The following is an 18,540-nucleotide window of genomic DNA, read 5'->3' as shown; positions in this document are numbered from 1 at the left end:
TAAATCTTTACTTTTTTTTATAACCCTCCAAAATTAATGATTGGTATGAGCCAAGGAACGGAAATTCTGAACAGATAACTGCTGTATGGACCAGAATAATTATTGAATTTATTCAGTTCAGCAGAGACCAATTTATTAGATTGTTATTAAAAGTTTTCCAAAAGTGGTAAGAAGAGAACAGTTAAAATCTACACAGTAAACTTTGAAATAACTTGTATGACAGCTGGCATCCTCCCTGCCAAGTTGACTTCACAAAATTCTGTGTGTATCATATCACAAGTCTATTGGGGGGGGGGGGGGGGGGGGAATGAGTGAACTGGCGATCACAAATGGTGTGAACTGGTAATCAAATGTTCAAATGTTGCGACTTCTACCACTCTAGCAAGATGGAGCAAGGCTGATATATTTACCTGTGATAACTGCAGCTATACCCGGTGTTGGTGTCTAATGCCTGCATTGCTTAATGGGTTGCTATGTAGATGATCGACGGAACTGTAACTGCGATGATGTGCAATTGTGTTAAAAAATGTGTTCCTAGGTAAAACTTGTATCTCCATATTCGGTAGCGTATAATGCAGAGTACTACAACTGCTCACTAAAGCAGTCAGAATGTGAATCCTCGTTTGTCAGATATAGGGTAGCATCAGTTTCTCCCACTCTGCACTAGTGGCTGCCCAATCATCATCTTGCAACAAAATTTCTGCCAATCCTCTGTCTTCCCTTCAAATATTGCGTGCGCAGAAATCATCACCCCACGTCACACAATTTCAGCCAATGGCTGGCTGCTAGGAGGCATTTTAAGTTGAAATGTTCCCGAGGCTTCTGCATTGCTAATGGAACCAATGGGATGTTTCTGCAGAATCCCACGCCAAGAGCAGGGGTGTGAGGGGCTTATAAGGAGCGCACCTCACCAACAACAGCCGTAGCAGCGCCAGACCCATCTTTTGTGTTAATACGGTACCTTGGCCGCAAAAAACAGTCTGGGAAGCTTTCCACATAGTGGAGAAATTGCAGCTTCCAGTTTTACAGTGCAGGATTAGGGCACCACCCCACCCCCCATCCTGTACAAAGCCTGCCGTCTGCTGAGGGTGGAATGTCCACTGGCTTTCTCTTGGGCCGCCCGTGGGGGCCACTATGAACTGGCCCGACCCGGCTGTTCCTTCATTTCATCACGCAGGGCGCGTTGTGGCTTGCTCACAGTAACTGAAGCTAACTGAATTGTTTTCATCTGCTACAAAATTTGCTATTTGCATGAAATGTGACATTTAATCATCACTTGTCCCACTTGGTTACTCCGGTGTGAAGATAAATAGAAATATTCAGAATGATTCTGCAAAACCATATGCAAAGAGCATAGTTTTGTATTAAAAATTTAAGGTGGGTGAGTTACATGGGTCTTGCAGTTATTGTGGAGGGAACACATCGGTTGCCAGCTTGCAAGTCATTGGGAAGAAAACAGAATAATGATACAGTGGTTGTACTTGCATCTCTTATCAGAGGCTGCACCTGGTAGCTCCAGGTGTGTTGTATTTGATGACCGTACAAGTGTAATTAGGTTGCAAACACTGCATCTGGACAGTCGGCTGGACTGTAAACAAACGAGAACTTAAACTTCCTTAGGGGAGAGGAGTGTTTAGCACTATTGGCTGCTATTACGTTAATACTGTGTCGTTAATGCCATTCCTGTGAAAGGATTCTTGTAACTGACTGTGTGCAGTGGAAAGGTATCGGACTAATTTTGTTTTCCTAAAAGTTTCTTTTGAAAGAAATCAGTAGCAAGGCAAATGGGAATTGAACCAAGGTTCTATTAGTAACTTAGTAAACTGTAATTATGTGAAAAGGGATGTTTGCCAGCCTAATTAGGCAAAGTTGTACCCTGTACTATGATGGTTCATAAAGAAAGTTAACAATGTGGGTTAGCTTTACTTGATACTAAGCTCCTGTTTTGCTGATATGATAAAAGTGAGTGGCACAGTTTAGCAAGTAGTGTACCAGTGAATTGACTTGAACTACACAGGAGGAGTATTAATGTGTGTAGGCAACAACTGGCTCTCAGTAACACTTACTGTCTGTACTTTAAAATAGGAATCTAATTATAGGTAAATGATTACTAATGGTGGAGCACTACTGATATGGACAACAGGTTCTTTTGTTAGTTTAATTATTGGAAATTACTACTATTGAAATACTTATGAAGTAATTGCATCTTTTGTACTGATTATTATCTGTATTCTTAAGGAATATTCCTTACCTTGTATTATTTAGCTCAAATGGAATATGTGACACCTGAATCTAGTATAGTTTGAATAATTACAGCCAGTTGCTTATTTTTGTTTGCTGTTATTGTAACATGGCATCTAAATTTGGCTCAACAATTTGCATAGGTACTCAGAAAATAATTTATTGGTGGATTTAGAACGTGGTTGAACACTTGAGTCATAACACAATATGGGAAACAGTGTTAACTACACAACACATGAAACTGTAAGCACTATTATTTCAAGAAAAAGAACCTTTGAACTGAATACTTCATTGTCCATTTTGGAAAACTACGTGGGGTATTTCAAAACTTACGATCACTAAGTAATTTGTTGAGGAAAATAATTGCTTTTCAGTTCAGTAAAACAGGCTATTCAGCACTTGGGATAGGACCCTGTCTAGGTAAATGACTAAGGATAAAATATAGTGGCTCAACACAAAGTTTACAAAACAGAAAATCATTATTGTAAACGAAACCACATAAGTGGTCCATGCAGTGATACAGCACTCAACTGAAATTTTCAGCTGAATGTGGTGGCAGCATCAATATCCTGTGCTAATCAAAAAAGGTGACAAAAGTATCCATGGCTCTTCCAGTGCAACACGTTCTGAAAATTCTCTTCTTGGTATTGGATTTTCATAGTAAAGAGCTAACCAAAGTATTCTGTGAATAATAAGCTGTCTTACTTGAGTTGGAGTTCTTCTCATCTCCTTCAGTTCACAAGATGCACACTCTTTGCCTGCTTGCCACCAGCTGAGTCATGCAACAAAGGAGCTTTGCAGTTTGATCGCCAGATCCACCTTTTCTATTCCTGTCTATACAGGGGCCGGTGAAACATGTCACTTGACAGTCGCGTGTAGTTGGCGAGGTTGCAATAGATGCCACCGCACACACCCACAGCCCCAAAGTATGTTTTGCAAATGTAAGCTACAATCAATGTATATACGTAAGTACAACAAAGTACATTTTTCTAACAACGGAGAGAACAACGATGGAGACTAAGTATTTGATAGTATATGAAACCGGGAAATAAAAACACTCGAAGTTAATGGTAATTCCAAATGGGTACTGTAATAGTTGCATGTAAAATGCCGTGTAATAATGTAAACCTAAGCATACCAAAGAACACGCTATCCACTCTCATAGAAAGAAATAAAGCAAAACATGCATAGCCTACTCAATTGAAGAGGGAAAGAATTAATTCTGAATACATTTACATTCACTAATTTATTATGTCAGTGGCACAGCTCCATCCAGTTCTCCTTCGCTATCATTGGAATCTGCACGAAAACCATTGTCTTCACCATCTTCATCACATCATCACCATCATCATCATCATCATCATCATCATCATCAAGAGAAATCATTAATTGTTAGTTTTCATTTATAATCCCATCTGTAGTCTGTGCTTCTCTTATGAGTTTAGTTACATGCTACCTTCACGTAGCAGTATTTCCACTTGTTACAGCAAAAGTCTTGTTGTTACTTCTAATGTATGCCTGATTCACTCCAAACCAGTTCAGTTTGATTAAAATGGCAGTGATAATGCAATAGCCTAATTACCAAGTGACCCTGTTTGCTTGCAATTTCATCTACACATATTCAGGTGTCACAGGCTTATTTTGTTTTATGACCGAGTATAACAACAGCTTTGTCGTGCTGATGTCTGCAGCAATGTCTCTCGCCTGCAACGACTGCACCATAGTTTCTTTACAGTCACTAATGGTTGGAGTTTTTTCTTAAATCAGGGTATGGTATGGTGCATTGTCCATCGCAAACCCTGTCCGAACACTAAACTGGAGCAACAATTTTTAAATCATTGTAGAAACTATGAGTAGTCCATATCCTCTCGATAGTCACTGGTTTTTCTCGACCTCTGCCAAGGACCAAGGTTAGTCTCTCCACTCACTTCAAAATAGAAAAGAAAGTAATGAGCAATACACAGCACACAGTAATGTAGACTCAGTAGCATTGCCGGATTCAGATATCAATATTGAGATGCATGTACCCATGTTGGCCATCCAGAGGTGTATGATTTCATGGCCACACTGTTGGTGGCTTGGACACCGTATCCATTGGTGAGTCCTTTTGGCAGTTTCGGCAACTAGGGAAGTGTGCTCCTGTTCCTTGAGCAGTTGTATTGATGTATTTGGTTCGCGACATTACTATTCGCATCCAGTATTTTTGTTATTTCTCTTGGTTTGCTATTCAGGTTTTGTTCGTACACTGTTGACGATTCTTGGTACTCAGTTTGTCCTTTTTGATTTGTGTACAGTTTACCATTATTCACTCAGTTCTTTTTGGGTTCTCATTATTTTCCTCTGACACCACCAAGGGGCACTTCTCCACCTTGGTAGTGTGTTATAAAATGGAGTACAAAAAGCATTTGCTAATGAGTGCAAAATAATTGTTTGCTGAGTTTGATAGTGTCATAAAATTCTGTAGTTCAGGTCCGACATATACTAGTATCTTAAGCAGCTCTAGATCAAAACATCCCCCCCCCCCCCCCCCCCCCCCCCCCAAACCACCTAAAACTGCCATGATAAAAAAGTTTACATATTACTAGGAATTGGGGCCATAAACTGAATGATAAAGCAGATAATAAATTTGAGGGAATCAGCTGCTAGTTCACTTCACATAGGCTGACTCTCAGTTGCATTAACAAAATACATCCAGTTTCTCACATATTATTTTACTACAGGGACCATTCTATTCCCTCCAGTATATGGCATGGTAAGTTAAGGAGAGGTTTACTATCTTTGGCCCGAAAAAAGCATGTTCTTTGAGAATTTTTTTCTCAGGATGTGTTATAGATATCAATGTCAAATTTGGTCAAAATGTTTATTGATATTTTCTCTAGAAACTGGAATTTTTATTGACCGGAAATGTCGAAGAGGAAAGGTGGAAGTGTCATCTGAACGAAACAAAATTTCGATATATACCTCCACACGCGGTATGTCACAGGTCAGCTGGCTCGTCTGACATCAAAATTGAGTTGACGTTAGCGAAGTATATAAGATCTTTAGTAGTTGTACCTCGCTTAAGTTATTTGGACCATAGGAAACAAAATGGTCGCCATTTGAAAAAAATAGGGTATTTTTTTTCATCGGATTTTTCGACTTTGTTGGCCAAGTAAAAACATTTATAGTTGATGGGTTGGAATAAAAGTGGTATAACTCCTAGACAATTTAGTTAGCCTCATCGTAAACAAAGAATCATGCCAATCAGTTCAGTAGAATTGAAGTTACTACAACACGTGACAAAAAAAAAAAAAAATCTTTTCGAGAAAAACATGTTTGAAGTTTTGACTACATATAAATGCGATTTATGCAACATACGTTAAATCTGCTATTTCAGGTCCATAAAAGAGTCCTTCCTCTTCCTTATAGAGGGTGTTCTGCTCGATCTGGGCTACCCTGCGCTGCTCCAGAGCTGCTCGTACGGCCAGTGACAAGCGGTTTTCGGATGCTTGTATCTGGTGGTTGTCCGAATGCTTGGCGAACTGCGTTGAATAGAGTCCCAGGGTGATGTCCATCATTGTCATGGTCTTCATAATTGCTGAATACCCTTTGTTGAAGCTGCTCACTGCCAGGAAAGCCGCAATCTCCACAGTCTTCGCACCAGAATGCAAATGCTTGGAGGCTCACTTCCAAACAAACGCGTTCAAACTTTCGTTTGAATTTTGTGTGTTCCCTTCCCAGCATCGGTACGATAACTCGTCCTCCGAAAGAAAAAAAACTAGTGCATGAAAAAGGCTGATTTCAGGCAGGTGCGTTTTTTTGTTCAACCGCGAATAACAAATATTGCCGTTTCGTATTCGGAAAAACCGTTTTGGGGGTGGATTCTAAACACTTTTATGGATCCAAAAATGCAGTTTTTAAAAAATCAATTTTTCGAACCAAAAGATAGTAAACCTCCCCTTAAAGGGAGGCATTATATTTTTTGGTTTGATGATAGAAGAGAAGCCTTCATAGAAGGCACATTTCATGACCTGCAGAATCATAAGATAGCTGACTTTACACTTAGGCTGGTTTATTTTGCACAGTTTTGTTCTGTGATGTCATGTATTATTGACAGCTGATTTTGATCTACAGTATCTTTTTAGTTTAGAAGCATTCCAGGTAGCCCATAACCTCATGTACGTCGCCCTTAAAAAACTGAGGAATCTTGTCCTGACATTGAAGCATGGATGCTCCTACATGGAATATGTTTTTGCAAACATGTGTTTATTTAAAGGCACTGTTGCTTCCTTTCCTTGGCCACAAGAAAGAGAAACAACCTATTTGAAGTGAATGGTCTTTGTCTGTTATTGGAAAAGTATACATATATTTTCAAAAGCCCTATGGAAAATTCAAAGTTGGTCAATGGCAGGAGTGTCTTTCTTGCTCAAACTAAATGCTTCACTCTCAGAAAACTTGTGCACTCTACAGAAATATTTAAAATCCATTTAATTTTGATTTTTGGTGTTTTATCTTACTACAATGAAGGAAAATTAGGAATTATTTTTACTGTAGTGGAGACTCATGATTGTTATCTGATTTAGGGCAGACTGTGTAAAGCAGATGATATTAGATTAGCACAGAAAATGAAGTTGGATCAAACTGAACTCAGAAATCTGTATTGTGTGAACGTTAATCTCACACGGGAGCTGTGGCCACTTGTTCGTCATCACCGATTTCGTCCAGATTGGTCACAAATGAAAATGACTGGAGTGGGAGCTCCAGAAATCCATGCATTCAGAAAAAATAGCATTCTTTTGGCACGGGTCAGGCGAGGCATGAGCAGTGTATGTTCGCATAGCGACAGCAAAACAGTACAGAACGGTAATCTGATGGTCATGGGGTTGAGCTCCTTTCTTTTTTTTTATTTCTTCTTCTTCCCTTTTTTTCTTTTTCTTCTCCGTTTTTAAAACAATGCTCAGTATGTTGTATTAATATTTTCATGTAAGGCATGAACAGGAAAGGCAAAGGAAAATTTGGGATTGCAAATAAATTTTCAGGAAGACATTGTAACATGTTAAAAAAGGATTTGTACATAAAATTAGATACTTATTTGCACGTGTTGGTGTGATATTCGTCATAAAAAAACAGGGGAAGCAGTAATTTTCTCACCATCTTGCATGCATTATAAATGTTGCATTTCCAATTATATGGTTGTTTTAAAGTTCCTATAGAAGAACAAACTTGGTTTACCATTTTGCCAGACATTGGCAAGGATATTTTGGTGATGTACAGTGGAATTTATTTTGGTGCAGTCACCTAAGATGTGATTTCTTTCTTAGTCTCAATGAGATAAGAGAAGTATTGAAGCTTTTTGGTCAGATTCATTCCTCATGATAAAAATAACTATCGGAGGGTTGCACCAGCGGTGCGCATTTGAGGAAATCACTTTAATACTGCGTGGTAGCAAACCTGCATCATCTTGAGAAATTTTCATGTTTAATAGTAAGTTATTTGCCTTTCCCCAAAAGTCAATCAACAGAAGAAGGCTGTTATAAATTTCCAGATTTTGATGAAATAATGGCAACATTCCTATATTCTGCTGTGTTCTCATCCATTGTTTTTTCAGTCCTTGGTCCAAAAGAACTGGTATTCTCTTGTAGGCATTTGAAGTTCTTTATGCTTTGATTACAGTTCCTTCTCAAAAAGTAATTTGCAGAATCCTCATGGACACAGTAATTACAATCCTTTCTCAGAAATGTATTTGTGATCTCAAGTTTTCCTTTTCATGCCTTTTATGAAAATATTAATAAGTACAAAACATCAAGCATTATTTTGGTTTATTTGCAGTGTCAGTGACATAAAAAAAAATTGAAAATTCAAAAGGTTTCCACATTGGAACTCGATCCTGTGCCGCTAGGATTACATTCTGTACTCTTTCTGCTGTGCCAACCAGTGCCTGCAGAGTAGATTAACATGAATAGCTCACGCCTTGCCCAACCTGTGCCAAACGAACACTATTTTTTTTCTAAACTCTTGTCCCTTTCATGTTTGCCCAAACCCAACAAACAGGGCGAGTCAAAAGTCCTTGGACACCTTCATAAGTTGGAAGATTAAAGGGAAAATTGAAATGTGGTGATCGGAGCATAGGTTTGTTGTGGGGCCGCAACTTTTGGAGTGAATGTCATTCATGGCCGCCATCTTGAAATCCACCATTTTGATTCAAGTAATTTTTTTTTTTTAATGGGAAGGGGAGTGTATGACACATCAAATAACACTCGCTTGAGCTCTGGAATTGAGTGGTGTAATTTGTTTTTGTCTATCTTGTACAGTTTAGAGGTTATTAATGTTCAAAGTTGGGAAATTACCTTCATACCGACTGCTACAACACATGTTCTATGTGTTGTCCATCCCATGCAATGCACAACTGTAGTCGCCGCAAGCACTCTGACTGCACACGGAGAAGAGTCCCTCCTGCAATTTGGTCATAGGCATGTTGTATGCGTTCCTCCAGGTGTCTCAAATCACGGATGCTCTCAGCATACACTATCTGCTTAAGATGTCCCCATAGATAAAAATCAAGGGCTGTTAAGTCAGGGGATCTGGGTGGCCACTCCACGGGACCACGGGTTGTTCCTCCTACCATTCACAGACACCAATGCCATAGTGTCGAGGGGCTCCATCGTACTGAAAATAAGATGGAAAATGCCATCAACATTCAGTGTGGAAGGGAACACAAGGTCCTGCAGCAACGTCAGATACTGTGGTGCAGTCAAGGTGTTGTAAATGAAAAATGGCCCAATGATGCGGATGTCCCATATGCCACACCACACCATCACCTTCGCCGGACTATGTTCTCGAATTGGGGCAACCCAGTTCGGATTTGCGTTACTCCAGTATTGGCAATTATGTCGATTAACCTCCCAGTTCAAAGTGAAATACACCTCGTTGCTGAACAATATGCCCTTGGCAAATGAAGGATCCAGTTTGTGTTTTTCAGTAGCCCACAGGCAGAACTCCAACCGGCGATCAGGGTCATCCTCATCAAGTCGATGTTGCATCTACAGCTTGTAAGGATGCCACTTATTGGTGTGCAATATCCAGACAACTGAGGTTTGGCTTATTCTACATTCTAGGGCCATACAACAGGTACTTTGTTTAGGACTTTTCACAAACAACGCAACAACCGCAGTTGCAGTTTCCTCATTGGTGGCAGTCTTTGATCGCCCACTACATGTCCTATCGTGAACAGAGCTCGTCTCCCGGAATTTGGTGATCATTTGAGCCAACGTGCTGTGCGATACCAGTTTTCTGTCTGGGTGCTGTCTGTTGTAGTCAGCTGCTATTGTTCAGTAGCTGCTTTCCCCTGATATAAGGATGATTTCGATCTTCTGTTCACGCATCAGACCCATTTTAGATCACCTGGAACAAAGAGAGACACGAGTCGGTACCTAGGTAACTTTGAACATTAATAACTTCTAAATTGTACAAGATAGACAAAAACAAATTACACCACTCAATTCTGGAGCTCAAGCAAGTGTTATTTGCTGTGTCTCACAACCCCTTTTCCATTTAAAAAAATGACTTGAATCCAAAATAGCAGATTTCAAGATGGCGGCCATGGATGACATTCATTCCAAAAGTTGCGGCCCCTAAGTCAAACCTATATTCCAATCATCACATTTCAATTTTCCCTTTAATCTTCCAATTTACGAAGGTGTCTAAGGACTTTTGACTCGCCCTGTATATCATAAATTTGAACAAAACTGATAATGACGTGTAGGCACTATCCCCTTGGTAGATTATATCACTATGAACTAGGATCATATTTTTACCGGTGAAAATTTGTGGATCAATTCAAATTCAAGTGGAGTTGTCAGTTTTCAAGTTGGAAAGAAGTAAATAATAATGAAGTTGTTATTAACACAAAAATGTGAAGTGTCTTGAGGATCTCAGGTTCAAAACCCAGCCAGTTTGTAGAATCTTTTTCACTTGCCAGTGCTTTCACCTTTGGCATTGTTTATTACTGTGCAAAATGCCAAGCTGTTTAAGTTTAGCACTCATAATAAAACTAAATCACACAGCAGTTATTATCATTACAGCATTTGTGTTGCACAAGTGAGATATTGGTGCATTAGATGAGGAGCCTTAAACACATGACACTATGTTAGAAGAGGAGCCTATGAAGAAATTTTGGTACAAATACAAAATCAAACTAATAGAAGTCAAAATTCAATGAGCATGACATTTATCTATTTTGACAAAAGCAGTTTAAAAATTTGAATAAATTTACCAAATGCCAATTTGGAAACCTGATTCTTCTTTTTCTTTTCCATATCTATTAGATTTAGTTCTTTAATTCATCTATCTTCTTTCAGTGGTACCATTCTTTTTCTTGTTCCACAAGTATGCGCTGTGCTTTTATTTTATGTTCTTAATGGACATACTCTAATTTATTTATTTATTTATTTTTTTTTTTTTAAATCAGTATTTCATATTGAGAACTCCCACTCCCACTGTGGGACCCAAGTAAGATACTGTAGGTTCTCTAACAGAATCCTGGACTGCTTCTTCCACATCTGCTTGTATTTGGAGGTTATTTTTTTATTCAAAACACATTGTGTATTGCCGTTACACTTAACTTGCACTATCATTCTTACCAGCTCAGTGTAAATATTTGGTATTTTATCTCATTTTCATTGTCGTCAACAAGGATAAAAACGTTTTCCTTTAAAGTTAAAGTAATTTCCTCATTTACTGATGTTGAAAATGAACTACAGCCTTTTGTGTTATTTAAATCTGTCTTACAACAAGCACATAAATAATAACTACTTTGTATGCAGCAAATTTGTCTCAAAAAAATAATTTGTGCATGTTAATATGTATAGAAACCATCACATTTAACTGCAGAATGAAGATCCGCTTCTTCACTATAGGGCCTGGCTTAGGAATAAATTGTGGCTTCAGCTTTGGTTAGCTTCTGTCCACTTTTCCGTAAAAGTAGGCCTGATGAAATTGCTGTCACCAGTTCTGTGCATTTCAACTTTGAAAAGTTTTTGTACTGTTTTTACTTGAGTTCAAATGGAAAATGGAAATGAAGTCCCATGCTTCTTGATAGAGCGTAGGGGAACGATGTGGGAGACCCGCACCACCATACGAGGCAAGGTCCTAATGGAGGTGGTTTGCCGTTGCCTTCCTCTGACTGTAATATGGATGAATGACAATGACGATGATGATGATGACACAACAACACCCAGTCATCTCGGGGCAGGTGAAAATCCCTGACCCCACCGGGAATCGAACCCGGGACCCCTTGCTCTGGAAGCGAGAACACTACCGCGCGACCACGAGCGGTAGCCTGAGTTTAAATGGCACATGAAATTAAATAAAGGTGAAATATAATAATTGTAAATTGCACCATAAAATTATTCCTTGCTGTCTGTGAATCCTTTCTTGGCCTTTTTGTTTATAATGTCCTAGCACATTTTCAAACTTTACCAGTCACAATTTGTTCCTATGTTTTATGAATTAAAGTTAGCAGCAACTACTTTCCACATGTTTTCGTTTTTGGCTGTCGTAATTTCATCTTTCTTTTTTCCTTCTATTGTGTCTTTATGGTAACCCAATATGATTTTCAGCAATAAATCATTAAGTAATTTTTGCCTGTGAAGAAGTTTGAAGAGTGCATCTTTTTCTTCTTATTTTCCTCCATCTTTACAACATGCCACCAACAATAATAAATACTGTGTATCTACTGTTTACAATTAATGTATATGGTCGAGACACAAAACTTGTGTCGAAAACTGATTTTCACAATGTTGCCAAGCGTGTTTCCTGCCATTTTATATCAACATTGAACCATGTCTAATTGAGCCAAGTATAGTATTATACAACAGATTGAATTCCTGAACTGAATTCAGCTTCTGAACTAAGGTTAAAATTGATCTGTAGTCAGCGGCAGTTGTACAGTCAGCCTTAAATCATTCTGATTTATCATGATTTTTCCCATTAATTCCAGGTGTATCCCAGGATGATTTCTAACTAGAGCCCATGGCCACCACCTTTTTGTTTCTTACTCATTACAAGTAATTTTAAATTGACATCTTATACAATAACATAAATATTATTATTTCTTCTTCTTCTTCTCCTTCTGCAACTGTTGTTATTGCACTTGTCTAATGGTGTGATTAATTTCTTGTAGAATAAAGTTATGTAAAAGAAGTTGACATTTCTCGTGGGTATTGATAAAACAAATTTACAGCAAAATTCTGTGCACAGATTGAGAAGAAATGAAGCACTATAGTGCTATTGCCTGCTATAATGGTGCAAAGTTCTGCAGCTTTCTCTTGCATGTTAAGAGAAATGTCGTAAGTATCACTCAATTTTCGTTGGTGTCTTAAGCAGAAGATCAAAGAAAATAACTGAAGACTTTTCAAAACTTCGCAGTATTACTTTACTGTTGGTAGTAAGCTAGGAGTACAGATCTGTTTCTCCTTTTGGAACTTTTGTAATGTTGGTCGGGCCACAAAGAGCTGTAGACATCTCTCTCTTTGTCTTCCCCGCCCCCCTCCCTCCATCTCCTCCCCCCTTATCTCTCTCTCATATGCACAGGATGCCTTCTTTTATTATTTGTGAAGTAAATGCCAGATATTTATTGTTCGCAGGCCCTCAAAGCAAAGGTACCAACTCTGACTGAGAGACTTGTTGGAGGAACGTCACGTTCTGGAGTTTCAGATGCAGTTAATATAGTCATGAAGCACCCTTGGGATCCTGTTTTTGAATGTATAAATGAGAACAAACCTGTAAGTATAAATTGACCTAAATCTTAACATTTGAATTTGTGGTTTTAATTGATTGGCATAATAACTAGTGTGAGAAAGTATTCACCGTAATCTTGTCCTTCCAATTTTTATCTCAAGTTTTCTAAAGACGACTGTCATCTAAAAATCTTTTAATAAAGTAGCAATGTGATGTGAACTGTAACATTTCATGGGCAATTGAGTTGAACATCTTTCTTTTGATGCACTGACTGTGGTGCAAAAATAGAAATCGGAGTACACAGTAAGAAACAAATTCTAGTGGATATAGTGTAACTCAGTGAACATAATAGCTACAAATTTTATTGATGAAACTATGATGTGAAATACATTATTCTTTACGAATATGATGAACACACACACGGGACTGAACGCAAATTAGGCAGAAGAGTTGTGGCTAATCTCCTATAAAGCTCATGAGCACTCTTCATTACAGTACAAGATATTGTCGCTTCATGACACATTTAGTATACGTGTTTCATTATCTCTGAAAATCGCTTTGGTGGCCTAGACAACCAGTTTTTTTCTGTTTATGGAAATTGTTGGGTGCTCCTCAGACAAATTTATCAAATTGAAACAAATATGGGGACCAGATCTGATTATTGGAAAAGACATAAACTAAATTTACAAATGAAACCATATGGTTCCAGATATCTTTTTAAGTCTCAAACATCATGATGTATAAATGCAGACTGAAGTGATGAAGGAAAATTTTTACCAAGGCTGGGATTCAAACATAATTCTCCTGCTCACTAGGCAGATGAGCTAACCACTACACCACTCTGCCACAGTGGCTTTGCACAGCTGCATGGACTGCTGTAGCATGCCTCCCTCCTCAGTCCACTGTTGGTAAAACCATGCAACACCATTTGACGGATTTCGAAATAATGCACATACAGAAGTGAGAACTATGTTCTACTATAGTTCAGTTTTGTGTCGGAAGCTTTGCCACAGTTTTTTAAATTATGACTTGAAGCAAATGAGGTCTTCATGAAGCAAGTTGTTGTGAGGCTCTGGTAGCAACTCAAAGGCAAGAAAGATTTGGAGAGGCTCTGTCAATAAGTCACCTTCTGGGACCGGCCATAGTATAATAGAAACAATTTGGATGTAATTTGACTCATTGCCAATGTGTTCTTCTGGTTTTTCTTTCTCTTTGCTGCATATATTCCAATCTCTGTCTTCTGCTACAGTTTTTACCCTCTACAGCTCCCTCTAGTACCATAGAAATTATTCCATGATGTCTTAACAGATGCCCAATCATAATATCCCTTCTTCTTGTAAGTGTTTTCCATATTTTCCTTTCCTCTCTGATTCTGTGCAGAACCTCCTCGTTCCTTACTGTATCAGTCCACCTAATTATCAACATTCTTCTGTAGGACTGCTTCTCAAATGTTTCGATTTTCTTCTATTCCGGTTTTATCACAGTCCATGTTTCACTATCATACAATGCTCTGCTCCAAACATAAATTCTCAGAAATTTCTTCCTGAAATTAAGGTCTTTGTTTGATATTAGTAGACTTCTCTTGGGCAGGAATTGCCTTTTTATCAGTGCTAGACTGGTTTTCAAGTCGTCCTTGCTTTGTTTATCATGGGTTATTTTGCTACCTAGGTAGCAGAATTCGTTAACTTCATCTACTTTTTGATAACTAAGTTTCATGTTAGGTTTATCGCTGTTCTCATTTCTGCTACTTCTCGTACTTTTGTCTTTCTTTGATTTACTCTCAGTCCGTATCCTGTACACATTACACTGTTCATTCCATTCAGCAGATCTGTAATTCTTCCTCACTACCACAGAGAGTAGCAATGTCATCAGCGAATCTTATCAATGATATCCTTTCACCTTTAATTTGAATTACACACTTGAACCTTTCTTTTATTACTGTCATTGCTTCTTCAGTGTATAGATTTTCTTTTTTAATCTGAGCACTTTGTTCTTGATCTTCCACTTTTATTGCTCCCTCTTGGCTCTTGTACATATTTTATATTACCCGTCTCTCCCTATAGCTTACCTCTACTTATCTTAGAATTTTGAACATCTTTCACCCTTTTGCATTTTTGATTGTTTTACCAGGTCGACAAATCCTGGGAACATGTCTTGACTTTTCCTAGTCTTGCTTCCATTATCAACTGCAGCATCAGAACTGCCTCTCTGGTGCATTTACCTTTTCTAAAGCCACACTGATCATCATCTAACACATCCTCAATTCTCTTTTTCATTCTTTTGTATATTATTCTTGTTACCAACAAAGATGCATGAGCTGTTATGCTGATTGTGTGCTAATTCTCACACTTGTTGGCTCATGCAATCATTGGAATTTTGTGGATGATGTTTATTGAAAGCCTGATGGTATATCGCCAGTCTCATACATTCTACACATCAGTGTGAATAGTCATTTTGTTGCCAATTCCCCCATTGATTTTAGAAATTCTGATGGAATTTTATCCATCCCTTCTGTCTTATTCGATCTTAAGTCTTCCAACCCACTTATAAACTCTGATCCTAATACTGGATCTCCTATCTGTTCTATATCAAGTACTGTTTCTTCTTTTATCACATTATCAGCCTTGCACTTCATAGAGGCTTTCAGTGTACTCTTTCCTTCTAAATGCTCTCTCCTCTGCATTTAACTGTGGAATTCCCGTTGCACTGTTAATGTTACCACCTTTGCTTTTAATTTCACCAAAGGCTATTTTGGCCTTCCTGTATGCTGAGTCAGTCCTTCTGTCAGTCATTTGTTTTTCAATTTCTTCACATTTTTCATGCAGCTATTTTGCTTTAGTTTTCCCTTCACTTCCTTTTTATTTCATTCCTAAGTGACTTGTATTTCATATCTAATCTGCATAGCAGTGAGTCAGTTGTACTAACATTCGTCAGTTTCTGTACTATTATACTTGTGTATGCATTGAAGTTGCTTACGAGAATAATATGTGGAAGAATGGAAAATAAAATTAAGGATCTACGTGACAATCAGTAAGGCTTTAAGAAAAGTAAAGCCACCAGAGAGAGAATTCTGAGGTTGTACTTAATAATGAAAGCAAGACTTTAAAAAATCAAAACACATTCATCAAATTTGTCAACCTAGAAAAGGTGTTAAAAGTCTCAGGAAAGAAGCTGTAGGCTATAGGGAAATGTGGATAATATTGTCACATTGTAATCATAGTCAAGCCCAAATTCAAAAGCAGGATTGTCAATGAATATAACACTTAGCACTAAAAGTGTGTTTATTACGAAAACCAATGTCCAACCAGAGCAGAACTGGTCTCCTGGACAAAGTGTGCAGCTATTTATATAAACACTGAATATTCCACAGTGCTGGTATTTATACATTCCAGAATGTACAAACATTACAAATGTAAAATATTTCAAAAGTTTTCCAAAATGATAAATGCTAAATAACAAATAATTGAAACTTCCTGGCAGATTAAAACTGTGTGCCCGACCGAGACTCGAACTTGGGACCTTTGCCTTTCGCGGGCAAGTGCTCTACCAACTGAGCTACTGAAGCACGACTCACGCCCGGTACTCACAGCTTTACTTCTGCCAGTACCTCGTCTCCTACCTTCCAAACTTTACAGAAGCTCTCCTGCGAACCTTGCAGGACTAGCGCTCCTGAAAGAAAGGATATTGCGGAGACATGGCTTAGCCACAGCCTGGGGGATGTTTCCAGAATGAGATATTCACTCTGCAGCGGAGTGTGCGCTGATATGAAACTTCCTGGCAGATTAAAACTGTGTGCCTGACCGAGACTCGAACTCGGGACCTTTGCCTTTCGCGGGCAAGTGATCTACCAACTGAGCTACCGAAGCATGACTCACGCTCGGTACTCACAGCTTTACTTCTGTCAGTACCTCGTCTCCTACCTTCCAAACTTTACAGAAGCTCTCCTGCGAACCTTGCAGGACTAGCACTCCTGAAAGAAAGGATATTGCGGAGACATGGCTTAGCCACAGCCTGGGGGATGTTTCCAGAATGAGATATTCACTCTGCAGCAGAGTGTGAGCTGATATGAAACTTCCTGGCAGATTAAAACTGTGTGCCCGACCGAGACTCGAACTCGGGACCTTTGCCTTTCGCGGGCAAGTGCTCTACCAACTGAGCTACCGAAGCACGACTCACGCCCGGTACTCACAGCTTTACTTCTGCCAGTACCTCGTCTCCTAGTCCTGCAAGGTTCGCAGGAGAGCTTCTGTAAAGTTTGGAAGGTAGGAGATGAGGTACTGGCAGAAGTACAGCTGTGAGTACCGGGCGTGAGTCGTGCTTCGGTAGCTCAGTTGGTAGAGCACTTGCCCGCGAAAGGCAAAGGTCCCGAGTTCGAGTCTCGGTCGGGCACACAGTTTTAATCTCCCAGGAAGTTTCATATCAGCGCACACTCCGCTGCAGAGTGAATATCTCATTCTTTCAACAAATAATTGCTGATGTTTGGGTTTGAACTAGTGACCCACAGCACGTCACCCAGCAGTACTAACCACTACACCACATGGCATGCACCACGGCTTCCAGCAATGTATAATTAATATGTACAAGCACCAAGAGAGGAAAATAAGACTATAAGACTTGGAACACGAAGTACTTGGGTTGGAAAGTGTGTAAGACAGGGATGTAGTTAGTCTACTGCCCTACTATTCAATCTATACATTGAAGTATCAGTGACAGTAATAAAAGAAAGGTTCAGGATTATTATTAAAATTTAGGGTGAAATTTAATCAATGATAAATTTGTTGATGACATTGCTGTCCTCAGCGCAATTCAGGAACAATTGCAAGACCTGTTGAATGGAATGAACCGTCTAATAATTACACACAATAGATTGAGAGTAAACGGAAAAAAGAGAAAATAGTAAGAAGCAGTAGAAATGAGATTATACATAAATTTCCCATCAAAATGGGGACCATGAAGTAGATGCCGGCCGCGGTGGACTCGCGGTTCTAGGCGCACAGTCCGGAACTGCGCGACTGCTACGGTCGCAGGTTCGAATCCTGCCTCGGGCATGGATGTGTGTGATGTCCTTAGGTTAGTTAGGTTTAAGTAGTTCTAAGTTCTAGGGGACTGATGACCACCGCTGTTAAGTCCCATAGTGCTCAGAGCCATTTGAACCTTAAGTAGACAAAGTGAAGATATTCTGCTACCTTGGAGTAAAATAATGAATGATGGACAAAGCTAGGAGGATGTAAAAAGCAGATTAACACAGGCAAAGAGATCATTCCTGGCCAAAAAAACTGTTAGTATCAGACATCAGCCTTAATTTGGAGAAGAAATTTCTTTGAATGCATGGAAATGAATCAAGGGCTGTGGGGAAATTGGAAAGAAGTATAATGAAAAGTAGGTGACTGATAAGAAATGAGGTGGTTCTTTGCAAAATAGACAAGAAGAGAAACACGTGGAAAATATTTACTATCAAAAACAGTCTTGATCACAATTTATTTATTACAGCGACTGGTTTCGACCACTACTGTGGTCATCTTCAGAAGGAGGTTCTTACTCATTGGTCTGAAGACGACCACAGCAGTGGTCGAAACCAGTCAC

General features: G+C 39.0%; 1 protein-coding gene across 1 annotated transcript in view; it reads left to right on the top strand.

Annotated features, from left to right (window-relative positions):
• LOC124780708 (KAT8 regulatory NSL complex subunit 3) overlaps positions 1–18,540 on the top strand; it is a 167,873-nt gene that overhangs the window by 40,511 nt on the left and 108,822 nt on the right. The window contains exon 6 of the mRNA XM_047253802.1: positions 12,864–13,001. Within this exon, the coding sequence (XP_047109758.1) occupies positions 12,864–13,001 (138 nt within the window). The remainder of the gene's footprint in view (positions 1–12,863; positions 13,002–18,540) is intronic.

The sequence above is a fragment of the Schistocerca piceifrons genome, chromosome 1 (genome assembly GCF_021461385.2).
Source record: "Schistocerca piceifrons isolate TAMUIC-IGC-003096 chromosome 1, iqSchPice1.1, whole genome shotgun sequence".
NCBI lineage: Eukaryota > Metazoa > Arthropoda > Insecta > Orthoptera > Acrididae > Schistocerca > Schistocerca piceifrons.
Note: the sequence above shows the minus strand (reverse complement) of the source record. Positions and strands in the feature narration are given on the sequence as shown.